General features: G+C 40.3%; 1 protein-coding gene across 5 annotated transcripts; it reads left to right on the forward strand.

Moving 5' to 3' along the window:
* Positions 1–2,273: 2,273 nt before the first annotated feature.
* On the forward strand, positions 2,274–26,686 carry LOC121867152. 5 transcript variants are annotated; one of them, XM_042366906.1, is made up of 7 exons: positions 2,274–2,432; positions 3,169–3,407; positions 7,945–8,050; positions 8,223–8,930; positions 9,929–10,589; positions 16,787–16,869; positions 25,609–26,686. In XM_042366906.1, exons 4-7 carry the CDS (start codon positions 8,826–8,828, stop codon positions 25,882–25,884), a joined length of 1,125 nt encoding a protein of 374 aa, XP_042222840.1. In that variant the 5' UTR covers positions 2,274–2,432; positions 3,169–3,407; positions 7,945–8,050; positions 8,223–8,825; the 3' UTR covers positions 25,885–26,686. The 5 variants fall into 5 exon arrangements, with proteins under 5 accessions (XP_042222840.1, XP_042222839.1, XP_042222843.1 ...); XM_042366905.1 differs by having other exon boundaries at positions 7,971–8,050; XM_042366909.1 differs by having other exon boundaries at positions 3,173–3,407; positions 7,971–8,050.
* The last annotated feature ends 559 nt before the right edge of the window (positions 26,687–27,245 follow it).

Genomic DNA, 27,245 nt, shown 5'->3' on the forward strand with positions numbered 1-27,245 from the left:
ACCCATGTATCATCTCAAAACACACACAAACACAGATAGATAGATAGACAAATAGATAGATAGATAGCGACAATAACAACATGTAAGTAAAGTTCCTAAGAATCTATTTTGTTATTACTTTCACTAAATCATTTTAATTTTCTTTCTAGGTATCAATCACTAGAGTTGTTCAATGACATTCGTTATCAAGGCGTGAGCAAAGGCAAAACGCGACATGTAGCCGAATTGACAGCTGAATTAAGAGGTCTGGTTAAGTAGGTAGAATTAGTGTTTATGTGGACAGTTGAGCAGGAAAATTAAAGAGCTCTTAATAAAGGGGAAATTGTGGATTTGTCTGGGTAAACAAACAGAAGAATTTGAGAAAAACGATAAATATGAGAGTATGTGTGTGAGGCAAGGAGCGGCGGAGCGGTGGCGAGTGCCGTCATCCTCACTGTCGCCTCTACTGAAGAAGTCCAGCAGGGCAGACAGCCCAGCCACTGCCCTCCCCCGCACGCCACTAATAATCGCTTACACTGCAGCACCATCATTCACTGCATAGGTGCATCCTTAGTATTAACAAATATTTTACAAACTTAGGATCAAATAATTACTCTAAATTAAATATCTGATATATAATAAAACATATTACAGCTGAAATATTCTTTGACGTTAAGATAGATTGTTTGTATGGTAACGAGATTTGTTTATTTCGAACGATGTACTGTGAAAGAGGATGAAGTAAAGTGAGTATCTGGCACGCAGCAGGGAAGGCGCATTATCATGGGTTGGTGCTGGAGGCGGCAGCCATCTGATGGCTCCGCTACACCACGATCGTCTCTTTTTCTCTTTTTATTCAATCTCTGAACCAAAGTCACTCCAATTTTCTTTTCAATCTTGATAGACACATCAATAATTTCAGCAACGCTAGAGCAGAATCTTCTCAAGTTAGTATATGGAGGATACCAAGAGAGTCTATTGTTACACGATGCTTTGTGAAAATCTTGGAAGAGAGATAACACCGCCGCCATGTGGTGATCCACTGAATGAATAACTTTACCCGCTGTCAAGAGATGGCGGTCCAGATCCACTCATTTTTATTTTCGAGCGATTGAATACTTTATGTTTACTGAGCTGTGGCAGAAAATTTCGAATATTAAAATTCCTATAATATATAAAACATATATTTAAATTTATCAAAAGACGCTGTCAGAGATATATGAGTGACATTTAGTTGTATATAATAAATATTGTGACAGTATACGTAATGTTATGATAATATATGAGGAAGACTGATTGATCATTAGTCAGTGGTTGTGTGTACGTGTGTCTAATGCGTATATGTATGTATCTTGTGCATGTATCGGCTGTGTATATTTGTGTGTCTGCATGATGCATCAGATGTGTGTGTGTGTGTGTGTGAGTGTGAGTGTGTAGAAGATATTAAGTAACATTAAAGACAAAATATAATAACAAGAGGAAACAGGAAATAAAATTTAAAAAAAAACCGAAGAGGAGCAAATGGTGGACAGATAGAGCAAAATAATAATTTTGTCCACCACGAAAACAAATACTGAGGGCTCAATGTATCTTTCTCCCTGCTACTGTTTCTCTCCCTCACTCTCCCTCCCTACTGCTGTACTTCTCTCTCTCTCTCCCCTTACTCCCCATAGTCAATGTTTCTCTCCCTCACTCTTCCTCCCTACTGCTGTACTTCTCTCTCTCTCTCCCCTTACTCCCCATAGTCAATGTTTCTCTCCCTCACTCTTCCTCCTGCTGTGCTTCTCTCTCTCTCTCCCCTTACTCCCCCATAGTCAATGTTTCTCTCCCTCACTCTTCCTCCCTACTGCTGTACTTCTCTCTCTCTCTCCCTTACTCCCCATAGTCAATGTTTCTCTCCCTCACTCTCCCTCCCTACTGCTGTGCTTCTCTCTCTCTCCCTTACCCCCATAGTCAATGTTTCTCTCCCTCCTCTCCTCCTGCTGTGCTTCTCTCTCTCTCTCCCCTTACTCCCCATAGTCAATGTTTCTCTCCCTCACTCTCCCTCCCTACTGCTGTACTTCTCTCTCTCTCTCCCCTTACTCCCCATAGTCAATGTTTCTCTCCCTCACTCTTCCTCCCCGCCCCCTGATAGTAACGGACTCCATCACCACTACGACCACCACCGCCACCACCACAGCTGACGACGGGCAGGAAAGCTTGGCACAGTAGTTGTTGGCAAGCTCTGTGATGGGGGGAACACTAAGGGTACGGCCCCACCTATCTAACACACCCTCCTTCACCACCACCACTACCAACTTGGCCAGTCTGCCATCTACCTCAGTGCTGTGTGGCCGCGTCACCACGCCTTCACTTCTTCCTCCCGAAGATGACCACAGGCGATGCCCTCACCTGAAGAGACTGAGAGAGAGGGAAGGAGAGAGAGAGTGGGGGCGTGAGCAGCGGTGTTTTTGGTGGGTGTGTCAACAAGTGGTGTTGAGTTGGTAGTGTGGGGCCCCACTGTCCGTGCTCAGGCATGCGGACACACACCCAGACGGACACATTACATGACTTACTGCTTGCAGCTGTCTCGGGACAGTTTTATGCCCTTCGGCGTCAAAGGAAATGATGTATTAGCGTGGTACTGCTTGAGTAATGTGACGTCCACCGCAGGCCAACATTTTATTATATTGGGTCCATGAATATAATAATGATATTCGCTGCCGTGTCGGGAACAAGAGACATCTGTGAGAGAAACTTTAAACGAATATCAGCAACATGTATTACTGGGAGTCATGACAATGGCTACTGTGTTAAACATACTTTTTTATCGTAATTTTTATCAATTGTTTATGTCAAGTGAGGCAGACTGCTGCTCTGGTAAGTTCTGTGGTGAGGTGGACACAAGATAACATAACATTAGGAGCTGCACACTGTGAGGAACATGTCAGGCCAACACGGTAAGACAGACCTTCCTGTGTGTTTACATACACTATTGACACACACACACACACACACACACACACACATACACACACACACATACATACGTACACACCCACCCACCACCCAGCCTCGTGTCCCTGCATTAACAACCATGATACAGTGAATCTTTGTGTCACACCATCACTAAATTTAGCACATTGCACGTTATATTATTCTCTCCATGACATGATTCTCTGCCTGATGTGTTTTATTACTCCTCTCAAGACAGATGCAATAAGAAGACAAGGAGGCGGTGTGGTGAAGGTGACGTGTGGGGGAGAATCACACCCAGGATCAGAAACTTTGTTCAGAAATATAAACAGAAGTTCATTTTTAGTTTTAAAGTATAAGTGAAGTAACTCCCACGTGGTAACAGCATCGTAAAGGGGGGTGTTTGAACCTAAGATATGATCAAATGTCAACCTAAGAAGTGGCTTTGATCCTTCTTCAAAACATATTTTTATGTAAGTATATCTATATTCTTGTATACAGGTTTTATGTATATTCTGAACATGGCTTTAAATCGTATCAAATGTTTCTCTCAATCACACTATTCTCGTAGATTTGTAAGTGATACTTCTTCAGTGAGGTAAATATAAGCGCTGATTTATTAAAGTGTGAACGATGGGTCTACAACGATTTCAATGGGGCGATAATAAAAAAATGGAGGTGCTTTAACCTGAGGAATGAACAGCAGTGCTTTAACCTGAGACACGAACAACGGTGCTTTAACCTGAGACACGAACAACGGTGCTTTAACCTGAGACACGAACAACGGTGCTTTAACCTGAGACACGAACAGCAGTGCTTTAACCTGAGACACGAACAACGGTGCTTTAACCTGAGACACGAAACCTGAGACAGTGCTTTAACCTGAGACACGAACAGCAACCTGTGCTTTAACCTGAGACACGAACAACGGTGCTTTAACCTGAGACACCAACAGCAGTGTTTTAACCTGAGACACGAACAACAGTGCTTTAACCTGAGACACGAACAGCAGTGCTTTAACCTGAGACACGAACAACAGTGCTTTAACCTGAGACACGAACAACAGTGCTTTAACCTGAGGAATGAACAGCAGTGCTTTAACCTGAGACACGAACAGCAGTGCTTTAACCTGAGACACGAACAACGGTGCTTTAACCTGAGACACGAACAGCGGTGTTTTAACCTGAGACACGAACAACAGTGCTTTAACCTGAGACACGAACAGCAGTGCTTTAACCTGAGACACGAACAGCAGTGCTTTAACCTGAGACACCAACAACGGTGCTTTAACTTGAGACACCAACAGCAGTGTTTTAACCTGAGACACGAACAACAGTGCTTTAACCTGAGACACGAACAGCAGTGCTTTAACCTGAGACACGAACAACAGTGCTTTAACCTGAGACACGAACAACAGTGCTTTAACCTGAGACGAACAACAGTGCTTTAACCTGAGACATGATCAACAACAGTGCTTCTATAAACTGGCTCAGCTCCTGGGAGTCAGATGCCTCACGCCACAGTTGTTGCCTCCACCACCAGAATACCTCGCTGTGGCTCTTTTGTTTCCCAGTGTGTGTAAATATACCGTGTACACGTCTTCAGCAGATAGCTCCTCTGCCAACCACATGTGTCTCAAAGCCAATAGTCTTTATCCCTTTCATTCTTTTTATCTCTCGTTGTAAAAGTTTTCTTGGCTGGGAGAAAAGAGGAAGACACCAGAATATTTGGCTACAATAACAAACGCCTTCAGGCTCAGTTTTTTGTTTCAGTTTTAGTGTCTGGTAGTAACTGTATTACTATAGTCTATCTGAGAGGTAAAAATACAGTCATAAGTAACTGGATATAATAGATAAAAGGATATATTTCTTAATGAATACAAAAAAGGCTATCAAGAGTTTAATCCAAGACTTGGCCAATTATGTTGAAGAAAGACACCGACCTTTATTTACACTTGAGTACCGTAAAATAACACATCAGCTGGTTATTATTCATATTCATATTCGTATTAATATTATTATTATTATTATTATTATTATCATCACCATTATCATGATCATAATATCATCAATATAACCAATACAAAACAAACAGTAAAACCACTAAAACTAAGATCACTCTACACCCAAAGTACAACAATAGCACTGTCTTCCCCCCACCAGCCTTGGTTTTCAAGGATACCCGCCGAGGTTTTTCTGGGCGAGTGAAACGGGATTAGCAACCACCAAGACAAAATTTATGGTGATGGAAATGGTAAAGAATAATTAAAATCGGGTTAAGTTCTTATTTAATTCTACTTTTCAATGTGTGTGTGTGTTTACCTGTTAGTGCTGTACCTGTAATGTACTGTATCTTAGTGCTGTACCTGTAATGTACTGTACCTTAGTGCTGTACCTGTAATGTACTGTATCTTAGTGCTGTACCTGTAATGTACTGTACCTTAGTGCTGTACCTGTAATGTACTGTACCTTAGTGCTGTACCTGTAATGTACTGTATCTTAGTGCTGTACCTGTAATGTACTGTATCTTAGTGCTGTACCTGTAATGTACTGTATCTTAGTGTTGTACCTGTAACTGTATCTTAGTGTTGTACCTTTAATGTGCTGTACCTTAGTGCTTACCTGTAATATGCTATATCTTAGTGCTGTACCTGTAATGTACTGTATCTTAGTGCTGTACCTGTATCTGTGCTGTACCTGTAATGTGCTTATCTTAGTGCTGTACCTGTAATGTACTGTATCTTAGTGCTGTACCTGTAATGTACTGTATCTTAGTGCTGTACCTGTAATGTACTGTATCTTAGTGTTGTACCTGTAATGTACTGTATCTTAGTGTTGTACCTGTAATGTACTGTACCTTAGTGCTGTACCTGTAATGTACTGTATCTTAGTGCTGTACCTGTAATGTACTGTATCTTAGTGTTGTACCTGTAATGTACTGTATCTTAGTGTTGTACCTGTAATGTACTGTACTTAGTGCTGTACCTGTAATGTACTGTATCTTAGTGTTGTACCTGTAATGTACTGTATCTTAGTGCTGTACCTGTAATGTACTGTATCTTAGTGTTGTACCTGTAATGTACTGTATCTTAGTGCTGTACCTGTAATGTACTGTATCTTAGTGTTGTACCTGTAATGTACTGTACTTAGTGCTGTACCTGTAATGTACTGTATCTTAGTGTTGTACCTGTAATGTACTGTATCTTAGTGCTGTACCTGTAATGTACTGTATCGTAGTGTTGTACCTTTAATGTGCTATACTTCAAAGAAAATAATATTATTTTGTGTGCTTTTGTCATTACCTGTTGATATTCCTCTGTAATGAACTCATGAGTGACAGGGAAGGTAAGCTGAACACGACCCAAGTGACAGGAAACAGGTGTTCTTAAACCAATGAGTGAAACAATAATATAAACTAAGGTCACACAGGCAGGTGTGTCTTGCTAATGTGGAGGCTCTGCGTCACACTACACACATTTTTATCAACCCCAGGGCCCATAATGTGTCTAATGGTAGACCCTGCTGCCATATGGCATCACAAAAATTGTGACTAAGTCCCAGGTTGCTGATCTGACTTTCCGCCTCATTTACACACAATTGCAGGGTCTCAATTGTTTCTCTTACTTTGACAACACAACATACATAGTGTATATCGTTTCTCACTCTTGATTTATTTTTCGTTTTAGTATTTAAGTATTAATATTATTAATATCATTTTATTTTATTTTTTTATTATTTTGTTATTAATTTTATAAATTATTATAATAATAACATTAATAATAATAATAATAATAATAATAATAATAATAATAATAATAATAATAATAATAATAGTTATTATTATTATTATTATTATTATTATTATTATTATATTTTCGGCCCCCAGGCCCTGATGTGGGTCAGTGACCTATGCCTGATTGGACTAATCCCCTTAAAAAAAATTACAAAATTATCCCCTATAAGACGATGATAGTAATAACATACATACATACATACATACATACATACATACATACATACATACATACATACATACATACTGTACATACATACTGTACATACTACTAATAATAATAACACACAAATACAATACTCTGTACATGCAACAAACTTCACTCTGACTCAACTCAAAACAACTGCACCTCCTGTAGTAACCAACAGCCACTCGAAGCTGTTCCTTCCTCAACACTTGTTCTCCACTTATAAATCATTGCCCAGGACGCCCTCCCATCTATGGTGGTCACGATTTCAGATTAACAGCTTCACAGAGGCTCCACTGAACGTCACTCCCGACAAAGTAGCAATCATTCACCTGGTAAATGAAAAGGAAGGCACCGTGTTGGCCAAGAACCAGGGTATCTCTTGCTAGCATACGCTTCATGTTGCGTTTATGCAACAGATTTTTATCGTGCAGCGGCGGAGGGAGTCTCGGTGAGCAAAGATGGTGGAATTTTTCCTCCATGAACGTTTTGGGTTAAAAAGGTTCGGTAAGATTAAATTATACAGGAAGGTAATTTTAGGCAACGTTTGAGGCCAAAAACGTATGAGAAATAAACTTTCAAAAACACAACAGTCAAAGTTAAACGTTCGAGATAAAAACGTTTGATTGAACATTTAAGGCCGAAACGTGCTCACAGGCGAGGTGGCAGGAGCATCCACTAAGGACTAAGTCACGAGGAAGCTGTAAATCTTGCTCTGCCATGTTTGTTTACATCGTCAGCTTCAGAGTCCGGACTTCCAAAGACACTTGCTTTAAATGCTTCATCGCTCACCGAGGATAAAGGAGAACATCAAGCTGGGGTAAATTCAATGTCACTTTGACCTTCTTTGTAGCGAGTTAAAAATGATCTCATGTCTCCACTTAATCTAAAATAAAATTCACATAAGAAACAGTAAGACCCATGACACGGGAGGAGGCTCCACTTTGTTTACAGTAAGATGAGGTCACTGGTATCTTGTTTAAAGGTGCAAACACACATTGGGAAAATTCACCTCCGATATTTGTTTACAGTGTTTTAACGTTTGTGTCTTGGCCAGAGCCTCGTGTTTGCATCTCTTGGCTGAGAGATCCTCCTACGTCAACACTCTTATGCAACTTCCACTCTTCACTTTTTGTCGTAAGAGACTTTCAGTTTTATCGTATCCTTTATAATGTTATGTATTCATTGACATGTGCATTTTATTTGATGTATATATTTATTTTTCTGCATTAAATAATATGAAGAACTTTTTTACACAATTATATATAAAACTTATATAATTGTCCTACTTTTATCTATACATTTACAGAGACAGGGATAACTTACAATAATTCTTGAGCTAATGGAGAGTTACCTGATAGCACAGACGAGCAGGTGAGGGGGACGGACACACTGTATACCCACACCACCATCAACATTTACTACGAAGATAAGCTGTAAACATATCTGTCATGTATGTGAACTAACGTTTCGTGATGCGTTGTTGTTTATAAGATAAAGGCGAGATATTGTACCATCAAATATCTGAGAGAAGAAAGGGAAGTGTAGGACCTCTTCATTAGTGTGTCGGAGGTGATACAGTGAAACATTGAAACTGATGCAGTGAAATAGTATACCAGTGAAACAATGACACTCAAAAACCTGTTTATCATTACTTGAGGCGATGGATGGAACCCATAGATAAGTCAGCCATCTTGCGCTCGACACAGCAATTGAATCGCGGCACTGCGAACTGATTTTTAGAGCTATAAGTTAAAGATCGTAATGAACATCTAAGAGAGGTTCCTGCTTCCTGTGGACTCCTTTAAGAGATTCAGAGAAGTGTCTGAAGGAGGAAGAGGAAGACAAGGAGAAGAAGGTGTTGGTTTAAATGTGGAGGGTGTGAACTTCTTGCTGTGCCCATCAACCAACAATGTACATGGACACAAGAGCCAACCTCGACTACTGGTCTACGGACAACTGCTGTGTGCGGTGGTCCCTCAAGACGGGCGCATGTACCATTGGCACTGTTTCGCTGGTAGGTGTTCCTGTGTGTGTGTGGTACATATATGGCGTCTCTCGGTATACTAACCAGTACCAATTGTATTCCCTTCCTGGTATTGTATTTGTTACTCGGTGTGTCTGGTATCATATTATTTCCTTAAGTGTAGGAGTGCGGTGGTTGAGTGGATACAGCGCTCGCCTCCTGTTCCAGGTTCGGTGGTTCGATTTCCAGGTGTACCCAATTCACCCAGCTGTAAATGGGTACCCAAGTGTACAATTCAGGGAAATTAAGGGGGTCTAGTGCAGTACCGGCCATGCTGCCTCCTTGTGTACCTAAGGCTTAGTATACAGTGCGCTGTGTCCACACTGTCGCTAACGGGCAGTCATGCCTACGGGACCCACTTTTCACATGTAAAAGACCCCGTTTGTGGTGCCTGACCCTCTTTAGTACCAGTAACATCAACAACCTCTTGGTGCTCTGTTGCGTGAGAACATAACCACTAAGTCCAACTCTGTGTGGTACCTAACAAATCTCACATCTCGTATTCACCACATTTATACCAGTAACTTATTCATCATCTCCAGCACTTCATTGGTAACCTGTGGTATTGCTACGTCTATCTTTGGTATCATCTTAATCTACTACCGCCTCTGGACACTCTTAATAATCCTGATATTATGGTATTGTGGTAGCTGGTACTTGACCAGATCCATGTCCTAAACCCGGCTGAATAATGCATGTATGTTAATGGTAAGTTACTGTGCGAGTGTAAAGTGTTGTAACTGGACCTGTTTATGGCGTAGCAACACCTCCCAACTGATAAATAAGTCCTGTCTCTTTAGTTTCTGTTTTATGGTATGACTTTACAAATATAAATCAACACTGTTTCACGGTATTGATTTGTCAGTGAGGGAGATTATATGTTGTATCTCTGTCAATCTCTCTCATCTTTCATCGTTTCATTGTATATGTTTTGTAAGTGAGGGAGACCATCTCTCTCTCTCTCCTTCATGGCCTCCCCCATCTTCCAGATATGGCAGGCGTTGATGGTGGCGGCTGGGGTGATGATGCTGGTGGAGTGCCCCGTCACCACTAACCTCTACCAGTCGAATGACACTCTCGCCCTCGAGGCCGGTAGTGTTGTCGAGAATGCCAGCGTACTCGTGGATAGTGTCAGTAATGTCAGCGTGCCTGAGTATAGTGCCAGTAATGTCAGCGTGCCTGAGTATAGTGTCAGTAATGTCAGCGTGCCTGAGTATAGTGCCAGTAATGTCAGCGTGCCTGAGTATAGTGCCAGTAATGTCAGCGTGCCTGAGTATAGTGCCAGTAATGTCAGCGTGCCTGAGTATAGTGCCAGTAATGTCAATGTGCCTGAGTATAGTGTCAGTATTGTCAGCGTGTCTGAGCATAGTGCCAGTAATGTCAGCGTGCCTGAGTATAGTGCCAGTAATGTCAGCGTGCCTGAGTATAGTGCCAGTAAAGTCAACGTGCCTGAGTATAGTGCCAGTAAGGTCAGCGTTCCTGAGTATAATGTCAATAATGTCAGCGTGCCTGAGGACAGTGCCAGCATCATGCCTGTCACTGAGGACATTGGTAACAACAGCAGCAACAGTGGTACCGATGTCAACTTCAGCTGCCCGTGGCTGCCTGGGCCGGAGACGGAGGTGTTGGGGATAAACGACAAGGAGAAATGTAAGTGGATCTCACTCCCTGATGTGTTGCATTAAGTATAGAAGAAATACATCTTTTTGTGGTTAAACTATTGTACAGGAGCCTGTCTTTTATGTGTGTGTTATATAGAGGTGTAACCCACAGTCTCTTAAGAAGTGACACAAAACATAACTACAGACTGAGGTAATGCAACCTTGTAGTCATAATTATATTGGAGGACGACCAAGACAGCGAAATTGAATAGACACAACGGAGGTCTGTAGGCAATGTGTATTTTAAGACCCTCGTCCCTTGGCTAATGCATCAGCATTAGTGTAGAGATACGCAAGTGATAAACAAATGAATATCTTGTGTCTTAAACTACCAGCAGACATATCTGAATAAGAAGAATGATTCACTGAGTGATTGAAATAGCATTAACCTTGGATAATGGATTTAACTAATCTTGCGCGCATCCCTCTGCGCTTCGTGTACTTCCCCTTCGTAGTGTAAACACACCATTCCTGCTGTAGACTATTTTTACCAGCTGGGTGAGCTAACGCTGAACGAACAGACTTGTAAAATTGCGTTCCAATGTTAGAAGGGCGTAAATAATGTGTTAACTCGCTTGAACAGAATGGATATCATAATTTAAGAGCAAAGAGACGCAGATAAAACAATTAAAGTTACTTTTGTACTCGAGTTATCAGCAGGTGGAAAAGATTTCCAGTAATCACGTGTTAATGTCATTACTCGGATAAAAACAGACATGACAAGCACTTATGTCAAACTAAAGGCGTGGTACATTTATAGACCCAACACATGTTGATGTTTGTGGATGACTGGGAGGTCTGTTCTCACTTAAAATTAAAAATTAAAGATCGGGAACTTTGTGTTGACAAGCCACACTACCGAAACGTATTATTTTTTGATGGTCACTTGACGTTAATTGTTATATTATTTATTTTGATCACTGACATTGTAAGATTAATGAAGAAACCTGCATTGCTCAAGCGTTGAGATATGAGCAAATTAGACACACTGTAGCCTATACTGCTATACATACATATATATTCATGAAAATGTTTTTGTAGTGAAGTACTGAATAATACATAATAATATTAATATTATTGAAGGATTTAGAACCGAGAGCTTGTGATAGGGCATATATGTAGATCCATGTATGGATTTTAACATGTAGAGAATGAGTAGAAGAGAGACACGGAAAGGACATGGAAGAGTGATGTAAGATATGTGAGATCACATTAAGAATCCAAGACGTCAGACAAAAGAAAATAGACATGTGAGATGACTGAAGTTAGGAACAGTTCTTGTGTGTGTCAACACTGTGCTGGAGGGAGATGGTAACTAATTATCTTTATTGTTTATCTCTCTTACGGGGAGTTTACATGACACATCTTGCTGCACCCGGGGACGGAAGGAGGCAGCGAGGCGAGTTGTAATTATCGGCCAAAACAGCTACTTTACAGTCATCTAACGAATAGTAAACATAACGCTGGCGGGCAGCTGAAAAGGTATAAGGATAGTCTTAAGACAAACCTGAAAAAGTGCCAAATCGACCCCCGCACCTGGGAGACGATTGCTGCACACCGTAACGCTTGGAGGATCACCACACGAGAAGGTGTCAATACTTTCGAGTTATCCCTGCAAACCGAGGCAGACAAGCGCCAACGCCGGAAAGAGACTGCCGCCGCCCCTCCCGCATGTGCAACATCTGTGAACGACTCTGTCGATCCCGTATCGACCGACCTCTTTAGTCACCTTAAAAATCACCAACCTTGGTGACATCCCTAAGAACTCATATCATTGTATCATAGCTGGATGATCGTCATACTCGATTCCGAGTGACAGCAAAGTAATTATCGGTTATAATGGGCATATACAGCTCGGATCCTGAGGAAGAGGGGGTGGATGTTTGTTTAAATTTTTCCTGACCAAAGCTACTGGTCGTCTTACTATTATGACGAGGTTTTGAGGTCTATTATTTGGCGAAATTTCCCTGGGGTCTTTCATGCCGAGGCCAACTTTTAGCAGTGACTAATATCACCAAGCATGAATGAAATGTTAGATGAAGGACTAACAGCACAGTAATTTGCACCAGATCACTCTTGTGGAAAATGCAGGTTTTCCACCATGTCCTTAATCGTCTGGTGTTTTATTTTATTTTATTTTTATTTTTATAAGCTGTGTCCCTAATTAAGGGTTGGATTTTAGGAACCACAGGCATTCTCTACAAAAAGTTGCAAGGAAACCTCCTCGGCCCTTCTCCCTGGCTCACTACACAGGTGTTTTAACAGTTGGGTGGCGTTTATCTCCGGCAGTTGATGAGTTGTTTTGGCGGGTTCAGCAGCAGGTCGCCTCACTTCTAGGTCAGAGCCGAGGAACGATAACAGAAAACAGAGACTCGTTAACCTCATTTAAGTGGATCACTCAAGTGGAATAACATCTTCCTACTCTAGTTGAAATCCTTTGACTTTTCATACATAATTAATTGCACTCTGACAGAAACATTGCAAGCTTTTTTTTTATGTCGGATCACCGGATATTGTATTTGTAAGTTTCTAAAACTTATGGGTTGTGCTAACTTATAAAACGCGATTATCGTATTATCCTACAGAAAAACAGATGTATATCCAGGAGCCTTGGTGTATTTTTTTTACTCACTATTTTATAAAAAGGCGCAAAATCAAACAAAATATCGGTCTCGTTCTACTTGAATGATTACAGCTCATTACGTCCTAACCTACAGTAAATAACGCCTGTAAAAGTCAAATAAATTTTGTCTCGCTGTGAATAAGTTGGAGTTATCACTATGCTGCTGGGTTCAGTATATACTGCCAGACTGGGGGTCACTAATACTAAGGGTAAATACTTAACTCGAATCTTAATTTCTAAGGGTCGCTGCCACCAGACCCCCTCTGGACAGCATGTAGCTCATTAGGTAGCATGCAGAGTGGACTAGGCATTGGGTTAGGTTTTCCATTGACCAGATCGATAAGGGGAAAGAAGGGTGAAACCATAACATGTCTTAATTAATTTATTCCTTATAAAGCTTACTGGTAAAAAACATACAAATGAATTGGTCTTCCTCAGAAGAACAACGAAAATGTTGGTTACCCAGATGGGCACCAGACGTCTTACATTAATGGCGTGTCATCCACATAGTTATTGCATAACAATCTGTGACCACCTTACCTCGGTCATTCCTTCTTACACTATCCCTTAACACATCAGACTGCTCCACCTGTATGGAATATAGCACCGTCGGTTATCATACATAGTAGCACCATCTCAACACACATGTTACACTCCACCCCTTCAGGTATGGGACTCCTTGTAACTTTCAGGTATGCACAACAGGCACCTCGTTCGCACACCGCCCTCGGTGGGTAAAGACGAGGGCTTCACCCAGAGACATACCAGTACTATTTCTACGCCTGGTATTATAGGTCGCTCCAAGTGACGACCGCAGAGTTTCTCACGGTCTCCTTATTTGTTACTACTCATTTGGAGAGGGGTGCTGGAAATCCACTGGTTCACAGTGGATTGACATAGCTGGGAGTAGTCACCACCTGTTTGGACGCTCATAGGGATAATGGCTGCCGGGCAGCAAGGCACTCCGACCTCATGGAACCTGAGGTGACGGTAGAACGAAAGGGACTCAGAAATATTGCCTGACGGGCGGTTATCACACCCCCTAACACATTACTATTACACTTATACATCAGGCAAAGCTTTAAACTGTCATAACTTCTATATAAGCCTTAATTATAGGGCGGGATATAGCCCGATAGGACACTGACCTGAGGTGACGGTAGAACGAAAGGGACTGAGGGCAGTGCCCCGCCGCTCGTCACCGCGAAGGCCTACAGTTTCCAATCTTTAATTTTTACTTTTATTTCTTACGGTTCTCACCAGAACACTTTTCGGTATATTGTCACTCATGCCGTATAAACACATATTTTAATCCTAAATTACACACTAAGGTAAGGCCTTGGTTTGCTAGTTCGTGGGTAAATTCATTGGGTTATAATATCAACGCGGCACACCCGAGGCGGGTACATGACGTGCCTTAAAACAAAGGCTGAATGATCATGGCGGGGGTGTATCAACTTCACTTAAGACTGTAATGAGGGATCCTCCTCTCACACATTGCACTATTTGAACACAGACATAAGATTCTCTGATCACTGTACCTGTCGTGGTTATATGTCACGTGAGGATACGAGGTGTATTAAGTTCATACCGACGCATACAAGATATTTCCTTTCAAGTATAGTTTCTGGGTCACTTCCAACACCTCACATAGTTCTGATACATTTATCCTTTTTCCAGATCATTGCTCTCATCTTATGGATACCCTGAGTTCTCCTTAATGCTATGAATACATACAATTAATATGATATAACTGTACCTGGGTACAATACAACACATGGTCTAGTAACATTGAGTAGGTGAGTTATCCTTTATCAATGTTTCTCGTTTTCTGAAGTTCTACAAGCGCGGTGGATTTGAATGTTATATAGCGTAAAATGAATTAAATGGGTTTTTAGGAATGACAATGATGTGCGCAGTACAAGTAAAGAAGACATTAGACAAATTGGTTTGCTTGACAACCCACAGAACAAGTGTGCCAAATTACTAGAACATTTTTTACTGGATGACAGATACTGTGACACACACACACACATACACACACACACAAACACACACTCAAGCACACACACACAGGCAATCCTACACCCCCTTGCGTTATGTCTCATGTCGCGATACACACACACACACACACACACACGAGTGATGAATGTCCTGCTGACTACCTTCCCATTCTCCCTCCCATTTGTAGTTTCCGCCATAACATTCCCCACATACTCACGGACCTTATAAATAACCCTCGGCGTATGTGAAGGATCAGGGGGAAGAGGAGGAGGAAGAGGAAGGGGAAGAGGAGCTGCGTATACAAAGCCTCTTCTGTGTATTTTTGTGTATATTTAAGCCCCCCACATGAGCATTATTTCAAGTAGAGTGAGTCGGAAAGTATTTTTGGTTAGTGAGGGGTCGTGTGTTGATGTATCCACGATCCTCTCGCTCCTCGTGACAAATGAATGGTGTGTGACTTTCTCTTGTCCGTGGCCTTCCTACTTCCGACCTGACCCCTGCCACACACACACACACACACACACACACACACACACACACACACACACACTCACATACGCAAACATTCGAAGATTTAGAGGAGGTGAGAAAAGAAATATATGTGGAGGATTTCTCACATTCTTACCAGTCAGTGGTCAGACCTAAACACCTATATACGTCAGCGTCACCACCTTCAATGTCAACTATGTGGGTCATCTGGCAGGGGCTCCTGGGGCCTACCAGTATCACCCGAAGATAAAAGAAACACTTCCTCCCTCCAGTATTGTAAATTAAAACATATTTTGATGTTTGTACTATATTCCTTGTGTGAAAGTGGTCTAATGTGTCATTTAAATCTTTGGTAATACAGCACACTGAAGGTAAAAACGTTATCTTCAACAACCAAAAAAATCTAAAATAGGTGGTTAATCCGCGCCCCCGTTCCAGAGTATTCCCCTATGATGCTATAATTTTTATTTGGTAAGATATGAGCATAAATATACAGAATATAATAAAACAATAATTGTTTTAATATATTCCCGGGCCAATTATTGACCACGGACTCTAGAGCAAGATTGATATTGATATAGTGAAGTTTGCCCTAAACACTAGTTATTTTCTTTGATTTGACTTCGAAACTGGTAGGAAAACTTATATAAACTTGTGATACTTAAAAGACTGAACACTTATGTCAGGCTTATATGTGCAAAGCTCCATCCACTTACTGGAGAAAAATTGATCCGAAATCAGGTAGGAGATTCATCCTCTGTATTTTTGGTCCTTTATTTCAGTCTACCAACATTTCTTTTACTTGTTTCTTGTTGCTAACAATTTGCTGTTTGTTTATAGAATTCTTTAACTCATTTATTTTGAACTCTCCAATTGTAAAGCGGCTCCTACGATGTTGAATGGAGTACGTTATTTTCATTTATTATAATTAAATGTTTGTACGTTCATCTGTATCAGTAACACTGCCACACACTGTCCTGCTATCCTCCACTCTGTATCTTTGTATTTATGAAACGCTTCACTAGCAACAATAAGGCGTACAGTGTTTACAAGGCATGTTGCTCCCACAGTGTTGATGGTGGCCGGTGTGTTCATCTCCTACTGCAGCGTTTACTGTATCCTCTCCCTCTGCGTTGTGCTTGGCGCCATCAAGGTAAACAAACCCTATATTAAGTAGGATAGATATACACAGTAGATAGATACTTTTCAGAAAAAACGTACTTTCGACTATAGTATAAACAATTCTTTCCGCCTTCCACGAAGAACCAGCAAGTAGGAGTCGTTCCTTCATCGATAGTAGCAAACCGCGCCCCACCCTTCCCCTCAGTGTGGGTCGTCCTACTCGTAAGCTTGGTAAAGACAGGGCAGCTAAAACGTTGAATAAATTATCTTAAATGTGCTCATTTTATTCATAAAATTATCAAAAAGTTTGGTCACGATGTCATTCCAGTGAACTTTGGCTCGATTAATTTTAAGAATTCCAGCCCAGGGTACTGTAGTTTAGTTTAACAAATTTATTGGCAGAGCTTGTAGTACAGTTTGCCTATTCTGAGTAATTCAGTCAGGTCTTGACACTGAGGGTGGTATCACTTCTCACTGCCACGCAGGACAGAGGTTCATACACAACGAAATACATCATATTCATTAACAGCTATAAATGTATAGAGGTCAGATTCATATGGGTAATGTCACTGTTCACTGCCATGCAGGACAGAGGTTCGTACACAAAGAGATGCATCATATTCATTGACAGTACATATACATATATGTACACACACACATACACATATACATACATATACACATATACATACACATATACATGTACATATATATATACATATGCACACATACATGCACATATACACACATACATACATATACGTCGGTCAGATTCATGTGGGTAATGTCACTCTTCATTACCATACAGGACAGAGGTTCGTACACAAAGAAGGAAATACATCATATTCATTAGCAGTATATATAGGTCAGTGGATCACATACACTGGAGTCATATTCTAATTGAAGACTAATCAGTGTGGGCTAGCAAATTTGGGATAAACAGCAAGAATGTCCTCAAGCACACCTCATTCAATGAAGTAATTACAAAGTTCAAGATACAATAAGTCAGGTGGCCTGAAGTCTTTGACAGTGTCACATTCAATAATATAGTGTTCAAGTGTATGCTTTAAAGGTTTATCACAAAGCTTACATGCTGAGTGTTCCGGTATGGGTACAGCGTTACTAACTTGCTAGATGTGTCTGTATCCTAGCCTAATTCTGGCCACGACTACATCACAATGTCTGGTTCTGTCCTTATGCTGGCCATACCGGCACCTCTTGTCACAAAATTTGTCATATTTACTAATGCTACAACTGTCAGGTCTCTCTGCATTTCTCACTTCTTCTAGATCAGAGTTCATGATTCTGACTTGAATGTTTTTAATTACAGCATTGGACAGGCCAAGGTCACGGTCAACATTTTCTTTCTTACATGCCTCATTGGCCAGTCTATCAGCACGGTCATGATACCTGATTCCAACATGGGACGGAATCCACACAAATTCGATACGAAAGTTGTTCTCATTGGCAGTTATCACATTCCTTTTAATATCACATGCAACTTTAGACATAGAGCCTGACGGGCTGTTCATTGATTTCAAAGCACTTTGAGAGTCACAGAATATCACCCCACCTCCATTTTCTTTGAGGTAGTCTGTGGCTAAGTAGATTCCAGTTAGTTCAGTTTGTGCTGTGCTGGCCCAGTTGTTCAGCCTTTGTTTGTTTGACACTATCATCTCTTTTTCTTTATATATTACAATTGCACAGCCTGTTCTACCTGTGTTTGTCTGCACAGAACCATCAGTAAAAGCATAACATTCACTTGATTTAATACTCTCTATGTGTCTGTTAATAGTTTCTAGTGTGACACATCTCACCACATTGGTGTTTAACATTTGCTTACTACCAACAGGAGTGTAATTAATAGGAACTGATATATCCAGCCAAGGAGGAATGGCATTAATAGGTTCGTCTGGGGTGATTGGGACATTCAGTTTCAAGAGATCTGCAACACTTTTATGAAGCCACGCCCCAAAGAGAGTCTTTTGTGGAAGGTTGGCGAGATGGTCGGGATAACTTAGATAGAGCAGGATAAATATTTAGAAGTTTCCATGCACGGAAATTACTTTGGAAACTAGGTTTATATAATGTATTTTATCGTGTTTCATACAAATTTGACCTTCATTTCCGTCGGGAATGAGTAGTTGTGGAGATATGACTCCTACAACAACAACAATATTGGTTGCACAGTGAGCAGGGATTTGAAATAGAAGGAAATTGTGAGGTAAAAACACGCAAAAAACTGACGAAACGAAACCTCCTAACCAGAGAAACCAGGAAGACAGAGATCACAATCTAAGGTTGAAGAAGCCACTCGTTCAGGAAACTATCAGGGCAAACTTTTTTGGAGTGAGAAATGTAAACTTTTGGAACGATCTTAAAGGTGCTTACTTCATAACTAATAGCATTTGGGCGGTCATTCACTTCTCTGTTAAGCATTACATCAGCATGCCCGCCTCGCAAGCGGATGGACTCGGGTTCGATCCCCAGGCACGGTGAAACTATGGGCAAGTTTTTTACGCCATTTGCCTCTGTCTACCCAGCAATAATTGGGGATCTGGATGTTAATCGATTTGCGGATTGTGTTCCGGGGTAATGGTTAGCCAGTGCAGTTGGCGAGTTGTCCGATCTTCTCGGACTATTCCTTGACTCTGGGTCATGTAACTCGTTAACTCAGGGTGTGGTTGTTGTGTTGGCGACAGCTTCTACAGCTTAAACAAATTCACGTCTAGGTGGCCCTTGGGCCGGCCATCCTCGTTACACGAGGGGCAACCATTATGCATTGTTGGTAGGTGCTGTACAAGGCATGTACTGGCTCCAAAATGTATCTGTACCTGCGCCAGTGTTGGTCAAGTTTGGTGTTGAATAAGCTCACACTTGGTGCCGTCACAACACTCTTTGGCAGATTGTTCCAAGAGTTCACAACTCTCACTCCAGAAAAAAAAAGTTTAACCCTGACAGTTTTCAGAACTTGTGGCTTTTTCAACTTTAAAGTGAGGTGGGCGGGTAGAAGTTTCTTGAAAAGTTTATAATACTGACCATAAAGACAACAGTGTAAAATAGTTTATAAAACTACTGAGATTTTTCTTTTTCAGTAATTTTATTAATAGAAAAGATCCATTAATACAAAAAAATACGATCGTTTTGACGAAGAGCCACCGGCAACACCATCAAATTCCAATATTATTAGTTCGTGTTACCGCCACACCTCGCCGCCAAGCGCTTTAGTGCGGTGTCCTTTGGGACTCATATTTTTTTTTCAATACTATGTTTATGAACTCGACAATCTCCATCGACGAAGGAAGGTGTTTAATACTATGGGAGTTAAACTCTTAAAATAACGGAATCTTTTCATTGGTACTAATTCGTCTTACCTCTTAACTATAAAATCTTCGGTGAAATGTTCTTTCCTCTCTCTGTGCGCCATAGCAGTGCCGTATTAAGCTTAATAGGGGCCTGAGGCACAGATCAGCTTGGGGGCCCCCCTACCCTAAAGGTATATATAAATAACAAGAACAAAAAATAACTAAATTGATTGTTACTATTGTTTATTCAAAAATCAAAATGCACAACTATTGGCAACTTGAACAACCCACCTTTCTAGCTTTCTTTCTTGAAAATTCATCAATGATATCATCAAAATTAAGCTTCCGCAAAATATAAAATTCAATGCTCATAAGAGACAGAAATTGGAGACGAGGCTGGGACATTGCTGAACGAAATTCATTTTTTGTAAGCTTCAACTTCGAGAAAGTTCGTTCTCCGCTTGAATTATACACCATTAATGACAGAAAGATTCTCAGCATGATCTCTGCATCCGGAAACGTTGATGACAGTCCTTTATCTTTGATAATACGACACATAAACAACTCATTTGATTCTTCTTGTGTTTTTTCATCTTGGCACAGTAAAACAAATTGTGAGTTATACTAGTTCATCACCGAGCGATGCCTCAAAATCTTCAGAGTGCACAGACAAGTTCCTGCGCGCCTTTACGGATGGCTTCAGGACTGCTGTCATCTGAGCCAATTTTAGACAAAAAATTGAATCTTTGACTCAGAAGTTGGTAGGCCTCTACACTTTGATCTAATAAAGTAACAAGCTGATCCAAAATAGGAATGTATGTGTTGACCTTAAACTTGTCCCGTGGAGACAGAACTGTTTCAATAGTCCAGTCTGCGATTTCGCTGCTGAACCCTCGTAACCTCAGACTGATAGTTACTGTTGTTACTCCTCTTCACCCCTGATTCTTCAAATTCACCAAAACGATCTCGAAGAGACAAAACAAATGATTTCAATGACTTAAGGTCTTTGACAGCAGTATTCAAATCCATGCGGTCATCCTGTAAAGATTTGCTTGTAGCACTGAAACGAGTAAGAATGCAATCCCAAACTTCGGTCATGATTGCAGTCTCAAGCTTGGCAAACACATCTGCAAGTCCTTTTGCAGTAACCCGTGTTTCAGCATTTTGAGTGATGTCTTCACCAATGGTGCCAAGAACTTCCCATACACATTTATAGCCACACAGTAGAGCATGTGTACCATCACAGTGTACAGACCAACGTGTATCTGCCAGCCGCTTTACGACAATAAGATGCTGTTCTTTCAGCACACCTGAAAGTTTTTGCCATCTATTTGCTGAAGCTGAGAAAGACAGATTTTTTTACCAAATCAAAATATTTGACTGCTCCAGTGAAGCAGTTCACAGCAGTCTGTCCGACTAAGTTAAGAGAGTGTGCACAACATGGCACTAAGACTGCCAGAGGACTTACTTCACGTACTGCAGCTTGCATGCCATTATATACACCAGTCATGTTGGCAGCATTGTCATAGGTTTGCCCACGACAATTTGCAATATCAATTCCCAGACCTTTCAAGTATTCAAAGACTGTTTCAGCTAAACCACGTCCAGTGTGACCTTTGTTATCAAGGAATGTCTTTAACCTTTCAACCGGACTATTTCCAGTCACATAGCGGATAATTATTGTGAGTTGGTCACAGTGGCTAATATCTGGTGTCAAATCAACGGAAAGGCTAAAGTATTTCGCTGAGAGAACAATTGATTTCATTACCTCTGCACCCATTAATGACATTAATTCCTCGCATATTGTTGATGACAGATAAGAAGTGTGCCCTTTACCCTTGTTTGCATGTGTCTTTATATGAGTTGACAAAAAAAAGGGTCATACTGAGCCAGTAGTTCGAGTATACCAAGGAAATTACCATTTTTGGAAGAGCCAACTGTTTCATTTTCTCCCCAAAATGCTAATCCTCTCTCGGAAAGAAATACAATAACCCTTGTAACTCGATGTACAACAGACTTCCAGTACTTACATTCAACATCAACTTGCTTTGCTAATTCATGGTTAATTCGACCTACTTTTCTTGTCCAGATGGTTAGCTGACCAGGTGATCCATCCTGCCACATAATCCAATATAAACATACCCGTTCCTCATATTTCCCTTCCAAATTATCCATTATTTTGCACTTCACATAATTCTTTGATCATTCATAACTTATTACTGAAGTTATATACATCATTGTTTGCCTGAAATGGTCCTCCTATACGAAAGTCTGGCACCGTACCGTCCGTACGTCACAATGGAGTCCCGGGTCAGCTGAGTGTCGTCAGCTACTGTTGTCGAACAGACTAACAGTTGCCACACGCCACTACCGAGTCACTAAAATGTATATGTATGATCCAATTGGACACATTAAGTACGAAATAGTTAATGGCTTACTTACTAATTGACCATTTAATTGCATGTATAGCTAAATATTTTTATCCTTAGAATCTGGGGGCCCCTAAGAGTCTGGAGGCCTGAGGCCAGTGCCTCAAGTGCCTCATGGTTAATCCGGCCCTGCTCCATAGTATGCGGTCTACCGAACTGGGGTTGTGTCTACCGGGATATTTGCACTGTCGCAACCATTAACCTAACTTAACCTAACCGTTTTGTCTTTATCCTGAGGGTACAAGGAATGTTATAAATAGAGATAAACAGAGGAGCCAGCTCATGGCGTTGAGTCACTGACAATAATATGAAGACCTTCCTGTCGTAGCTTAAACATTTACAAGGTCGCTGAATTCCACATGATTCAGAAGAAATATCTTGCTTTGATTTAGATCATTTAGGAACATTAAAAAATCAAGAATTAGTTTCAAATCCAATAAATAAGACGTAAAACTAACAGTCTAATCAGAGAAAACCATTTATATAATTAATGACACTGTACTGCAATAATTATAGTTAGCTTCTTGTAGAATAGATAGCCAGAAAACTAGTGACTGAACTCAACACAGAAACTTACCAAAACTGGATAAATAATATAGATAATGAAGAAATCCAAGAACATGGTTGGTTTAAATCACCAGAAAGAAAGGAACTGAACCATCTCCTGCCCCAATATACACATAAAACATTAATAGAGAGAATAAAAGATGAGTGACCTACCAGCTCCACTAAGAACCTGGCAGGCCTCTCCTCCCTACACTAATACAACTAACATTTAACTAATACATTAGCAAAAAATAAAAAATAAAATAAAATAAAAATGTGACTACCCTCTCAGCCACACAAGGACCTGGGAGGATTCACTAACTCCACCACAGCTAAAAAAAATATAAATACAAAGTAAGAAGTACAGGGTGTCCATAATTGATTACCCTAAAACAGCATACTCTCACGTTTTAATCAGGGTAATCATTTATGGACACCCTGTACCAGTGGCGGCTCGTGAAAAATAAAATGGAGGGACTGCAAGCCTCACACAACAGTAGGATACACAAATTTGACCTACCTCAGGTATGAGTTGTAGTTGATGTCCACGAATTCCCAGGGCAACGATAAATTAATCATGTTATTCATATGTTTGGCTGACCGCTCATGTTTCACTATTTTCTGTGGCAAATGCCTCAAGTCAGTCACACCACTTTTCGTCCATGCCGAGTCCCCACCAAACAATAAGCATGGAAAGCAGAATAAAGTATTTGCCTCGTCACAACCACAGAGCCATTCACATTTCTGATAAACACTGATGTTAAACTGGCGTGTATATTCTTTGTTCCTGCTTGTACTGTTCTGTTGAATGGATAAAACTGGTGTAGGTCTTCCTCTTGCTTTGATTTCAGTCTTTTCATTTAATGTCAGCTGGGAAAAGTTTATGTTTTGCAAATACTTCACTCGATTTTCCATTGTCAAAGGGTAATTAAAGAAAGCACGATTTAACCACACCGTCCACACGTTGTACGAGACTGAGCTGCTTCAAGTGCGGCGGCGGCGCCAATTAATAACAGACATGAATCGTACAGCATTGACAGCAACTATGAAAGTAACTTAAATTTTGGTCTGATTTTAATGAAAATTCACTTAGCAACGTATTGAAAATAATTAAATAACATATAAAATGAGATATTTGTTGGTAGTGTATTATTCAGCTGTCTCTCTAAAGGAATCATACGCCTGGCAGTGAGTGTCTGGGGGGACTGCAGCTCTGCAGCCCTATGCACGAGCCGCCACTGCCCTGTACAATAAGCAGCACCATATAAATAAACCAATACTACAAAGGTCTGACGACCCGAGGGAGCAAAACAAAGATAAAAAACAATAGATAAGATGAAGCGATCTGGTTGAGCCCAGATTCTTTCTAGTCCTGCTGTATTTCAGTTTCACCACTTTTCTTCATTCCCTAATAATCTTCTTTCACCTCATAACTCATGATTCCAATGCTAAACGTGAAATAAAATGATATTATTAGATGGATCACTACTGTACATAGGTTTCATCTCTTCACAAGCTTAATTATATGATCAGAAGCGAACAATATAAAGTTTAATATTTAGCGAAGAGCAGAGAGAATATGACTAGCTCTTTGTGTTGACCAGCAAGCAAACCATATTAGACAGAAGCTTTAAAAACTAAATAAGACTCAAGAATGTTGACATTTCGCGCCAAGATACAACAGTCGTAGGTTTTGACACAGTGGCGGGGGTAGGTGATGGGGAAAAGGGGCTTAGTGCTGCCAGGGGACGTTTTTAGCCGTTTTGTTTGGGTTCAAATATGTGGAAACTGTGTACAAATGGCGTCACCTGTACCCGCATGGCCAATTGTGCAGTGTAAAGGGGTCTCGTGAGGTCTTACGTAAATGTTATCATATCTATATTTTATGTTGGAACCCAGACAAAATATTCTTCAATAGATTTTCTACATTAATTTTGTGCTCAAACTGGTGCTAAGAAGTGTTCAATTAATAGTCACAGAATACTTTTGATGCCACTTTAGGAGTTGTTTTTGTGTTGTATTTAACCAGTTACCTGCATTCTCCCATCTTCAACCAGTCAAGAGGATAATCACTCAAACAAGCCTCAGAGAATTTGTTCCCTGGTTATCTTCTTTTAATTATTCCAAGTAATGAGGTGATACAGAGTTAAAAGATATATTAATTTCTGAGAGATAATGTAATTCTCGTCAAGATATTAGTGTGACTTTTTGATGAACTAAAAGTGAAATTATTCTTATTAGTTTCACTGACCACAAATGAATATTACTTTTGAAATACTTTTATTCTGTTTTGCTCTGGATATTCAATTTGGTAAAACTATTTCGGAAACATTCATACAGATTCTATCACTTGATTTGATGTGATATATTTCAAATAAATATCTAGATTTTTCAGTATCTGTCCACACCATGTAATGTAGTATCGTGTAATGTACTGTAGGCTGCGGACCTCCTCTGTACACCCAACACTTAATGTTATCGTTCATGCAGGACTCTGTGCCGCTGCTGAAGGGGTGGGTCGCCTTCACGGGTGTGCACAACATTGTCATCCTGGCTTTCCTACTGGTGCCACTGCCCTTCACCACACTCCCGCACCTTCTCTTCTCCATCACACACTTTATCATCTCCCTCTACACCTGGGCAGTCGTCAAGTCATTTATGCATACATTGAAAGTGGAGGCAAACAAGCCATTGTTAGCTGAGGGCGCCATCACAGACTACACGGTGGATGGGGTGGATGTGACAGAGATTCCTGTGGAAGTCTGAAAAAGAAAACTCAAGGATGAAATAAATGGATAAACTATTTGTATATATATATATTAAGTATTCCTGTGAAAACATATTAAAGAAAAGAGCTCGAGGATAAAAGATGAAGGGATCTGTCATTATGTCAATCAGCTTTGTTTACATTGTTCTGGCTTTGTAATAAGACTCAGCTCAACAAAACTTTCGCGTGCAGTGTTGGAGTCCAAGTTTATTCAATTAAATTCGACGATAGGGCTTTGAATTCACAATTAGAAGTCCTAAACAACATTGATATTACTAAAATGACATGATTTAATGAGAATCATTGGCTTATATAACTACTCTTGAAATGTCGAGGCAGCTCTATTTCTAATGTTATTTTTGCAGGATGGAACGAGCTGAAAAATACTAGAATCCGTGTTGTTTATCGTTATATGTGTTACCAATATTAACCTTTGTACAGACACCAAACACCCGGACAACAGTACACTGCACAGTAAGTTTTGATGTAATTATCCATCAGAACTCAGAGACGAGTCATAAAAAAGAAGTGCTCAGTTGATGCAGAGAAGTAATATGTTATTTTTTTTTATTGTGCAGTGTCTTTTAAGTTTACAGGACTACTTCCTACTTCCTGTACGAGTTATGGGGAGCGTGTGGCAAGGATAGGTTGGCTTGTGGTGTGTACCCACACAAACCGGGAACTACTCCTCGCTGCCCTAAACCAAAATTATAAAACCATGATGACGTTATTCGCTATACTCTCACTTGCTCATTGAAGTGTATACGTGTATTTATGTACTGAATAAAACAATTGTTAAGAGAAGATATTTAATATCCTATATAAGGCAACTGTTTCAATGTCAGCGTTATATTGATAAAGTAAATAGCCTTTAAATAAAATTAGGTTATCATGAATACATATTATAAGGAAAAGTAGATCATCTGGTCACTACAATATTCTTGGTTTTACTTTAATTAGTCATTCATCCTACAATTACTGCATTTCTAAAAGTGTAAAGAATGCTTCCAAAAAATCAGGTTTCCTGTAGAAACGTTACTCAGAAATGCAATTTTATTCACACAATATCTATGGAATCAACGTCACTAACAATGAAGCTGGCTTTCAAATAATAATCAATCGATATAGTCATACTGGATAGTTCAGACAAAACGGTCTCCATAGAGGTCCAGTGAGCAGTACATGTACTATAAAAAAAAATAGTGTACTGCCCAAGCCTCAGGTGAAAATTTGCTACGTTCAACAGGGTCACACTTGCTAATACTCTTCTCATATCTGATAATATTGCAGACGTCATTAACTCACGGTAAGTAATTTATAATAAATTATTCTCCAATTCAGATCATCGTCCAGAGTCTCG

The sequence above is a fragment of the Homarus americanus genome, unplaced genomic scaffold, assembly GCF_018991925.1.
Source record: "Homarus americanus isolate GMGI-L3 unplaced genomic scaffold, GMGI_Hamer_2.0 scaffold6317, whole genome shotgun sequence".
Lineage (NCBI taxonomy): Eukaryota > Metazoa > Arthropoda > Malacostraca > Decapoda > Nephropidae > Homarus > Homarus americanus.